This window comes from Cheilinus undulatus, linkage group 2 (genome assembly GCF_018320785.1).
Source record: "Cheilinus undulatus linkage group 2, ASM1832078v1, whole genome shotgun sequence".
NCBI classification, from domain to species: Eukaryota; Metazoa; Chordata; class Actinopteri; order Labriformes; family Labridae; genus Cheilinus; species Cheilinus undulatus.
In genome coordinates this window covers 36,107,511-36,118,686 of record NC_054866.1, presented here as the reverse complement: position 1 = coordinate 36,118,686, position 11,176 = coordinate 36,107,511, and the positions used below count along the sequence as shown (strand labels likewise).

The 11,176-nt window shown below is 36.6% G+C and overlaps 1 protein-coding gene across 1 annotated transcript in view; it reads right to left on the bottom strand.

Annotated features, from left to right (window-relative positions):
- Window positions 1-2,701: 2,701 nt before the first annotated feature.
- LOC121516815 (succinate receptor 1-like) overlaps window positions 2,702-11,176 on the bottom strand; it is a 30,588-nt gene continuing 22,113 nt past the window's right edge. Inside the window, exon 4 of the mRNA XM_041798230.1 lies at window positions 2,702-3,652. Coding sequence (XP_041654164.1) covers window positions 2,702-3,652 — 951 coding nt within the window. The remainder of the gene's footprint in view (window positions 3,653-11,176) is intronic.

Sequence of the window (11,176 nt, the reverse complement as noted above, 5' to 3'; positions counted from 1 at the left end):
AACCCTTTTTAAACAGTATTGTCAGAAGTCAACAGTTATATAATGCTGATATCAAAGGTAGAAATATTTATATCACCCAGCTGAAGCATCATTAAGTTTGGACATTATCAGGCATAAAAAGCTACTGGTTTTTAGGCTATCTTAACATGTACTTTTCTGCACCCTATTCTTATCAACTCTGTATCAATATAAACCTCGAAACTTCTACTCTAAAACTTGGATCATACACAGAGCAAAGCCCATGTTTTCATCCTTGCCTCTTCTTTTCTTATTCTAGGACATATGCCAATGTAAACATAATGAAGGATTTAACATGGTGTGATTTGTCACGACTGAAGGAAAGCGCCTGATCAGGTCTGTTTTATTTGAGCCCAGTGAAGTAAAACCAGCTTAACAGAAACTCCAGGATTAAAAAAGCACCAAAGGTCACAAACAGCTCAATAGGAAGGATTTTTTTTAATGACAAATGAGAGTTCCAAATGATTCCAACTTCCAACTAAATTAAACAATTTAGATACATACAGAATGTATATAGATTGTCTCAGGTTTAACTGGCATATCAAACAGAGCAATTCATGGCCAAAATTAGCACAGACATGAAAATGACAACCTGCAAGGATGACTGAAAGTTGATGGTGCTAGCACTGATAATGTTAGTCACACTTGGCAAACAGAAATATGTTGGTAACTGACACTTGCGCCTCATGTACACAGGCGGCTGGTTTCAAGTCTGGCCTGTGGCTCCTTTCCCATATACTGTATCTTTCTCCACTCTCTTCTTCCTGTTTCTGGCTCTATTCACTGTCCTCCGCCAGAATAAAGACATAAAAAGCCAAAAAATTAATACTTGAAAACAAAAGAAAAACCCTTCGAAGTAGGTTGTTGATAGAGATCAGGCTGTAGGTCGTTTCTGACATCGACCCTCACAGATTAATCATCTGGCACAATTTATATCCTAGAAAGGAAGTGCTGCAATTTCCAGTACAGGGTATTTCCAGTTTTAGATTTTTTTAAATTCAGCTTCGTAAACACAGTCTGGCAGTTAGCCACATTGCAAACATTACAGACTAACAAGCATTTCATAAATAAAACAGAAAGAGGCCAAAACTAAAATTAAAAATGATGTATAGACATGTTTTATAAGCTGGCACACAAATTTTGGCTCACTTTAACTCTGTTAGCTTTAACTTAACCTAACATAGGCGTGCTAGCTACATAAGTAACTGACATTACTATATTAGCCAAATATAGCTAAGTGAGCTTTAGCAATGTGAGCGTTAGCAAACGTAGCTAAAGCGAACATACCTGCGTAGCTTACATATTTACTTTGTGAGCTTAGCTTTAGCTATGTTAGCTACAGAGCTCTGTTGTCTATTTTATGTTTGCTTTAGCAATGTGAGCTTTAGAAAACTTATCTAAAGCTAACTTAACTATGCAGATAACATAGCTCATGTAGCTGCTTTGTGAGATTTGCTTTGTGAGCCTAGCTTTAGCTATATTAGCTACATACTCTATTAGCAGTGTAGCTTACGCAGCTAACAGAGCTACTTAAGCTGTGCTGGCAGAGCTAGAATGCTTAGTGTAGGACAAGCTTTTTTGCTGTATGCAGGGTCATTTAAGGCTACTTTAATAGGGCCATTTAAATTCAGAGTTATGAGGATGTAATCATACAGTATGTACCAGTTAAAGCTAAATTCAGACTCTTCAATAGCCTGTTATAATATTCCTCACCCTGGTGCAATGTTTCTCTTAAGTGCTAACCAGCACCAGATGGCTGTAGCACAGCCAGATGTTGAAAAACACTTAAAAAGTCTGAACATAAAAATGTTAATTCTTGTGATGACTCAGGTGGAAAGGACACAATGTAATGGGCTTAATTATTCAGCATGGTGGGATCATTTAAAAACAAAGACAACAGAGATAAACTCCTGAAACCACTTCCCTAGATTGATTTCTAAGATGACTGTTTAACTTTAGTCTGTTTTTGTGAAACAGATACAGCCCTTTAGTGTTTCAGTAGAATATGCAGCCCTGGTAGTCAAATCAAACACAAATACTGAAGCTTCTGACAGAAAGAAAAGTAGCAGCCAACTGTCTTCTCACGAATTATGTTTTATTGCAATAAAAGGTGATGCAATGATTACTTAATAAGCAAGCATCCAAAGTACAAAAACAGTGATGTGCAGATATTAGAGAACATGTTTTCCAGTTTATACTTCAAAGCCCCAGAGGTAAAGAAAAAAAAGTGTTTATTTTATGAATATTATGGACAAGTCATTCACTTGTTAGGACAGGCTTTTATGCTCACAGATAAATATACTGTGTGCATGGAATTACTTGTGTGCTCAATAAAACATTGGTTTTAGGACTTTAGGGGTTCTTAAAACAGAGATACAACAACATTTCTTCTCTTAAATAACAGAAGACCAACTGTGTAAAAATAGACACTGTTTTTGTTATCAATTGTCATGTTATTTGAATAGATGTGGCCTTTTTGACAAGTTTTAAATCATTCATGTTGTTTGCATTACTGATACAGTATGCTCTATTTACACAGAAAATGGTACCAGATTGCACTGTTAACACTGACAATATTTCAATGGATTTTAACAATTTATCACAGTTAGAACAAAAGAAAATACGACATGATGTAATACATGAGGATAAAGCTGATTTATATGTATTGTTGTGCTCTATGTCTCTACATTGAGGCTTCTTCTCTTTGCTGATTGTTTCTTCTGAAAAGCTTCCTAAACTTAGAAATCAGCTGCTCTCTGAATTGGTCGCCCATGAAGAAGTAGAAGACAGGGTTAATCACGCTGTGCAAGAAGGCTAATGGACGGGATATGATATACATAGCCTCTATATACATCTCTGTGCACACCTGCAGCCCGGCCCAGGACTGCTGGGATGCAATCCTTACGTTCCTCAGCAGATGATAGGGAGTGTAAAGAACCGTAAACATGGCTGCTACTGATGTGACAACCCTAAGCGGGCGCTTGTATGTTGTGGACCTGCGTTGTAAAGCCATTTCCTGAACACGGAGCAGAACTGCAATGTGGTATGAGAATCCACAAAGTCCAAGGAGAGGAATGATGTAGCCAGTTACAGTAAGCCCCAAGCTGTACCCAAATGGATCAATGTCTCCTTTAAGGCTAGCAAAATCCTTGCAGAGGTTTTCATCCTGCAGGTCATGTACCATCAGTGCTATCATTGGAGCAACTTCCACATTGACTGCAAGCCAGCTCAGCCCTGTGATGAAGAGGGCTGCTTGGCGACTCTGCAGATAATGGTTCCGTGTTGGATGTTTTACGAGCAGGAAGCGGTCCATACTCAGCCAAACCATAAAGAGAATAGAAGTGTACAAATTCACATGAAGGACATAGCGGTTAATAACGCAAGCAGCAGGACTGTTCTCCAATTGGTGATTTGCATAGAGGTATGAGAGGCGTGGCAGTGTGCAGAGGAAAATAAGATCAGACACTGCCAGACTGAAGAGATAAATGTTGAAGCTCTGCCACTTTTGCAAACAAAATATATAACCAAATACAACTAAAAGGTTGCCAGGGAAACCAATGCAAAACTCTATGCCATAAAATGGTGACAGGTAGTACTTCTCCAGCCAGACATCTATCTGTGTACAGTTGAGCGCCTGAGAGAATAGAGGAGGTAGAAGAGAATAAGACGAAGGGGAGGGAAGTGGGGGAGGATGGAGGAAACAAAATTGGTGAGTTATTATAGAAAATACATTTTTCAGATGTGAAATTTCAAGCTTCAAGAGCGGAAAAAACTCAGATCTAGAACTCAACATATTTAGCACAACATGAATACTGTTCATGTTCAGATGAGACTTACCATGCTGTAGTTTTAGAAGTCGTTGCTGGTAGAAGAGAAAGAGAATGCGACCATGTGCCGGAGAAGCCACTATCTGTTCTCTGAAAACAGTAAACACTGAGCTGTGAGGGTAGAGGTGCTTGACATGACAGGAAAACTCAAACTGCTACTGCTGCTTTACTTATCCTGGGACACAGAGGCACTTTGAATTAATTTGCATTTATACAATATAAAAAGATGACATAAGCCAAACAAACAAAACAAAACCTCCTATAAGATGTCATTGATTAACGTAATCCTCATCTACTGAAAAATTTTAGTGAAGCAAAAATATTAGTACTCATTCTAGCAAATGAAATTTAAGATTGAAGCAAAAATGTGGAAAATGGAAAAAACGTGTTGAAAAGACCTGGTATATAGTGCTGCATGAAACCATTTATGTGAAACGATGCTAGCCTTCAAACGTCTGAGGTGTTATTTACAGATCAGAAGTGCCCAATTGCATACCAAAATGGCGAAACACAAAATTCAACTATCTATTTACATTGTGAACAAAATCCAACTTAATGTTGGGTGGACAAATTATGAATTACTGGTTGCACTTTTAATGGAACTAGTTGATACAACACGTTATAATGACTTTCTTAAGTCATATAAGGTAATAGCCACGAGAACATATAAATTAAAGTTGACATTTTTTACTGGAGAATTTTTCTTCCAATTCAACATTTTAAGCTTTTATGTCAGCATGAAGCATTAAGTTGGACCCCTCAACTCAAGGAAGCTGTAAAACATGTTATTCAATGATTCTATGTTGGACCCCAAGTTTTGTTTTTACACTGTAGTTGATTGGGTGCATTTGGTCTGCCTCATTGCCCTCTACCTCAACCATAGCAACTAGAAAAGTATGGGAGTCTATGTATGATATAGTCTGAAAGAAAAATAAGTGTTTAAAAAAAAATGTTTTTTCTTTTAAAAAAACAAAACACAAACAACTGTTTTTTTAATAGTTTACAGCGTGGAGAGCAGATAAATATGAGAAACTTTTTAAAGGAAAAAAGGTCTTGTTCTGCACGCATAACAACAGTTAACAGTATATTTGTATGCACAGACAGCAATACACACTTAGGAAATAGCTATAAGAGAATTGTAATCACTTTTCTGAAAGCTTTCATTAAAGTTGCACTTACAGTGGCCTGGGGCTGAAGAAGACGACTTCTCTGAAGTAAAAATGAATCTCAAAAAATGCACCAAAGAAAAGTCAAAGTATGAAGACACTGTTCTCTCTGTATCACTTTTATCGAGTGTAATTATCTGTATTTAAGCTTTGATTTTTTTCTTTTTTTTTTTTTAATTAAAAATGTTTGTCAAATTTTCAGAGTGGACTAACACCTTTAAACCCAAAAGAGAAATGTTCATCTTTGTGCCCTTTCTTTATCTCCAGTGACTGATATCAAAAGGACTACTTCCTTAAAGTCTTACTGTATGTGTAAACTTTGTTTTTTTCTGTCCTTATTTGGCCTTTCTATGTCAGATGATGAGAGATAATGACTTTATTTCTATACTCTTTCCTGTCGTTAATTTCCCCTCAAGCTTTTAAGTTCCCATTTCTTTTGAGTTGGCCAATGCACAGAAACATTTTATTCCTCTTTTGGTTCACACTTAATATTTGATGAGCATTAAATTAGTACATTTTAGTTGTAATTGTACACTCTAATGCTAAATTGTATTAACTAGAACTTTTGCCGTTTTCTTTAATGCCTTTCAAATTTCATTCATTGGAATGTACTGAGGTATTTTTTCATGCTATAATTGTTAGTATTATGTTTTTTACTCATTTCCACAATGGCCATCATTTAATTTTTCCAATATCCTTCTTGATATCATCTTCATAAAACTGATTTGACGCTTTTTAACCCCTGATTGGACAAGATTTAAGTATACTGGATAAGGAACAGACTTCCCCTCCTGCTAGGGGCCTTTTTTAGGGGAGTTTGCATGTTCTCCCTGTGCATGGGAGGGTTTTCCAGAGTTACCCTGGCTTCCTCCCTGTTCCTACCTGTTGTATGACAGGTCACTGTATTATGAACCCCTAAATCAAATTTCAGTCAACTAAAACATCTCTAAGTTTATGAAATAAAGCTTCAAAATCATGAAAAATGAGGCAGTAAAATCTGCTCAAGGATGGTGTGGGCGTGTCTGTTAAATAAGATGAAGCCACACCCACACAGGGGAAATACGATCCTGTCAGATTTTAAAAACGTTACAGTCTGAATGTTGACCTTATGAGCAGAATGCAGCAGCCTGGCTCTGTGCCAGAGAAGAGACATGGTCGGTTTTCTGGCTCCACTCTCTGTTATGATGCTTTATATGATCCATAAACCACTGTGGCTGATAGATTTGGCACATTTACCTCACAATAAACAAAAAACAGCCTTTAACTGACTGTAAACTTTCAATAAAGGCAGTGACATCATCCAACAACAGACTGTACTGAGATGAACTGCTCTGTGGTTTTATATTGTAGTGTTAGAGGTTTGGGGCAATTCCCTACTGAGGGCTTGTGACATCATGAGCCCACATATTGGCCACGCCCACATGAAACCAAGCCAGGAAAGAGGTTAAAAAGCTTTCTAACAGTCTAAATCCAGAATTAAGTCACATGTAGATCTCAGTGTTTTCACATGTTAACAGGAACCATATTCTAACATATCTAAGTGTGTTGAGACACAAATTTTGGATTTCACTTTACAGGGTCTTTAACAACTGGTGACTCTAAATTGGCCGTTGGTGTGAATATGAGTCTGCCCGGTCGTTTGTCTCTATGTGTCAGCCCTGCTATTGGCTTGTGACCAGTCCGGTGTTACGCCCAGCCTAGGGGATACTAGACGTAACATAAATGTTGACCTCTCCTTCCTCAGTCCCAAGATGAATCAACACACAAAGGGACAGGAAATGAGCTTGCAGTCCAAACAAACAAAATTTAATTATTTCTTTTTCTTTTAGATCAACAAGTACCTCGGGGAGATATAGCAACACAATAAACAAAACGCTCTTATAAATCAAAAACACTTACCTAGTTTTAAACAAAGAAAATTTATACAAACCTGGACTAACTCCCTAAACAAAAACAGGAGAAAATGGTTACCCAAGAAGCTATACTCCCCTACCTACCGGGACTGCTTTTATGTTCTAACTTTTAGTCTTTTTACATGTACCCTGCCTCTTGCCCAATGACAGCTGGGATAGGCTCCAACCCCACGCAACCCTGAATGGCAGAAGTGGTGTAGAAAATGTTTCTATGGATGGAAGAAATGGCCTGTGGAGGTCTTATGTCATAAGGTTTATCAGAAAGATTCCAGTAAGTCCAAGCACCTGCAGAATGTAGATAGTTGAGTATTGTTTGACTTACATAATATATTTACGTAAGTCAACAAATGAAGTAGAATAATATCCCCCTGCATCTAAAAGATAAATAATGCCATTCAAATTTAGAGCAAAATTTAAATTCACAGCTGATACCATGGGGTCAAGACATCTAATATTTTTAAACTCAGAGATAAGATATGACAGATGTTAGAAATTGTAGCTATAATCCATTTTGAAACATTAAAAGAAGAACAAAGTAAGATTTACTGCATACAGAGGATTTGACTACAAATTGAATGCAATTATGTGTCTCTATGATGTGAGTTTTCTCTATTGAGTACCACAACTGCTAATCACTGTTACGAGGTCCTTAATCTGATCTCCTTCGATTTCTGTGGACATAGTTGGTGTCTTTCATGCTATTCCTTTGAAATTGTCCACGGTGGTTTCACTTGCTCAGAACTGTTTAAATTCTCTCCTCACATCAAAAAGAGTCATAAGTCTTTAAATCAAATATCATGGGCAAAAAATGTGTTCAAATATTTCTTCTGTAATATTAAATCGTGTCAAAATGTTTCACTTTGCTTTGGAACATGTGCAGGATAACAAAACAATACCACAGCGATGACTTTTAAATTTTCAGTCTGTGATCTTAGCACCTTTCATGCTAAAACAACACCCTGATCTGGTTGATACTGATTCTGATAAAGAGCCTTCTGTATATTCTGGCAACAAAATGTACAATGGTTGGCCTTAAAAAAGCACATGATCTACTGCTGAGAGACATGTGAGACAGGGTAGACTTTCTTTTTAACTTACTCTGCAGAGAAAGTAAGCTAGGTATAATGGAAATGGCATGTCCTTAAGAAACCTAGCCTCTGACTGACAGTAGTTTATTTGGATATATTATTATAGGATCAGGAATAATCTTTCAACATTCTTGTGCAGAAGGAGTGTTACGTTTTCTCGGGTGGAGGCCAACTATGGGGCAATTTCATGAGATTTTTTTTTTATACTACCTTCACATTATTTGCAATTCTGTAAAATGAGAGTGACCTCTAGTGGCAGACCACTGCAAGCAACGATTCAGAGGCTTCTCAGATCATTTCCACACATGCCATGTTATCATAAATAATTGTAGTAAAACAAAGAGAGTTGAGGCCTCTGGTACCCTCTGAAGTTTTAAGGGTGTTTTCACATTTAGTAATGATTGTTTTGGACCATGCCTGGGTGTGATTGTTCCCCCCTCCCATCTCCCTCACTGGTGTGGTTTTATATTATTATCATCATTTTGTGCCCAAGCACAGAGGGTAGCAGTGTGCATGTAGTTAATTTGCAAATATGACAAGAAGGAAAAAAGAGACAACCATGGCAAGCAGTTGGTTCAACATTTGTTTATGCTTTGTGTGGACAGTGAAGTCTATCCTGCTACTGTGCGTGCTTTTATTATCTTAAAGACACCAAAAACAACTTCCATCCCACTTCCACATCTACCGTGCTGCTGGTAGGATGAAATGGCCCTATGTTTTGTAGAGTACCCAATACTCGGGCCTGGTTGCATTCATAACGTCCATACCCTGTGTACCGTACGCTTGCACTCACACTGAAAAAATGGAACCAGACTTCAAGAGTAATCATACCTAGGTCTAAGTCCCTAATGTGAAATCCCCCTAATTTTGGACTGAGGACTCCATTAGTGATCTTGAATGTACTTGAACGCACCCTTAAACGACTTGTACATGAAAATTAACTACATATTGGATGCACATTTACTACAGCGGGCAGATGAAAATGATCAAGACTAATAGTAAAATATTATTTTGTGTTTTTGTTGGAAGTAGAACAGAAGAACATGAGACCATAGACTGGAAAGACACCCAATTTTTTGATCCCCCCATTTGCCAAACAATATATTTTTTATCTTTTATATTTTATGGACTTCTTATGTCCTTCAATTATCTCAGGCCCTGCAGACAGGCTTGGGATACTGGCCAATGCATTAACCCCTCTAAAAATCATTAGTGCCATATTTCTTCATAGCTCTATTTCAGAGAAAGGCTGAAGGCCTGTGGCTTTAGCAAGTGTATTAACTTTAAACTAAAGGACCATAAGGCATGTGTGAGTTTGAGTCATTCTTAGGAGTAACTGGCCACAATATTTTACAGTACAATAAACACTGAACTAGCGCTTCACCTTTAAATTAAATGTGGTTATTTCCTACAGATCATCTGTAACAGTTTCATGCATTGCACACAAACACTTAAACTAAAGAGATTTTGCTCTTTGAAAGTAGGATGAACTTTTTAAAAAGGAAAAAACTGAAAAGAAAATCATTAAAGAACTGTACTTCAGCCACATTGTAGTAGTAGTAGTATTAATGTAATCACCATATAAAATACAATAGTTACTAACAATATAGAAAGTTCAACAAGGATGGGTAACAAGCAGATATTAAACAGGCATTAGCAGAAGAGAACAGCTTTTCCTGTATAAGCCTACCATATGTCCTTATCAAATAAGCCACCAGCTCACAAAGCAATAAAGAAAAACAACAGATAAGTCATCCACATTTACAACCCTTAAACAAGAAAGGGGAAAAAATAAACAAATTTAGATTACATGTTGCTTTTGGATCTGTAGTCACATAATTCCATTGTTTTACCCAAATGGCTGAAAAAAAATCTTTATATAATTATATAATAGATTTTAAAACTGTTGTTTGAGAATTTCTGCAATTGACATCTACCCAAAAAGCTATACTCCCCTACCTACCAGGACTGCTTTTATGTTCTAACTTTTAGTCTTTTTACGTGTACCCTGCCTCTCGCCCAATGACAGCTGGGAAAGGCTCCAACCCCACGCAACCCTGAATGGCAGAAGTGGTGTAGAAAATGTTTGTATGGATGGAAGAAATGGCCTGTGGAGGTCTTATGTCATGAGGTTTATCAGAAAGATTCCAGTAAGTCCAAGCACCTGCAGAATGTAGATAGTTGAGTATTGTTTGACTTACATAATATATTTACGTAAGTCAACAAATGAAGTAGAATAATATCCCCCTGCATCTAAAAGATAAATAATGCCATTCAAATTTTTGCCATTCACATCTGATACATGGACTCTAAATATTAGCTGTGAATATCATTGCTATTTAAGTAAAAAAAAAAAATCTCAGTTTGATATTTTTTCAAAACTGTTTATCCCAAGTTATATGATGATTGATGATATGTAAAATTAATCAGTCAATTTGCTAATGTGATTCAAGTATATAAATAACAATATTTCATTCATATAGATCCGTGTATTATCCTATTTCATGCCAGTGTGTATTCCTGGCCTGCAGGAAAGAACAGTTTATGTCTGATCGATCTAACATTGTGCTGGTTATGAAATAGAAGGGTTTAGTACTTGTGTTTGTTGAAAAATATTCAAGATGAAGAACCTAATAATTGTACCTTAAATTGCATTTTTGGGGAAAAAAAATGCAATTTAGATCATTTTCCTAAATCTTTCAGCCTTACTTGTGTGTTAAAGACTCAAGTTGGTATCTTTGGTCATCCTCAAACTTTGAAATGTATTTCAAGAACTGAAGCTCAGGTCTATACTACATTTATGTATTAGCTAAAATGAATCAGTATTGGCATGATCATGCTGAATACAGGCACAAATTGGATGCTATGCACCCTAATATACATATTGGCTCTCCAGAATTAACAGAGACTGGGGTATCTTAAGTTTTGCTTTGAGCATTATCGACATTATTTTGTAATAAAACAAATAATTAAATTTTATATCAGACAAATTCAGAAAGATGGAAACATTTGGCTTTTTGAAAAATACTGGACCATATTTTAGTGAGCTGGATTTAAAAAAAGTTGTTTTAAGTACTGCACGTTACCCAGGTGTAGTTTAACTTTAAAAAATTAACGCAGCATAAATGTGGTAAAACTGAATTGATAAAACTTTAACTGCTAAA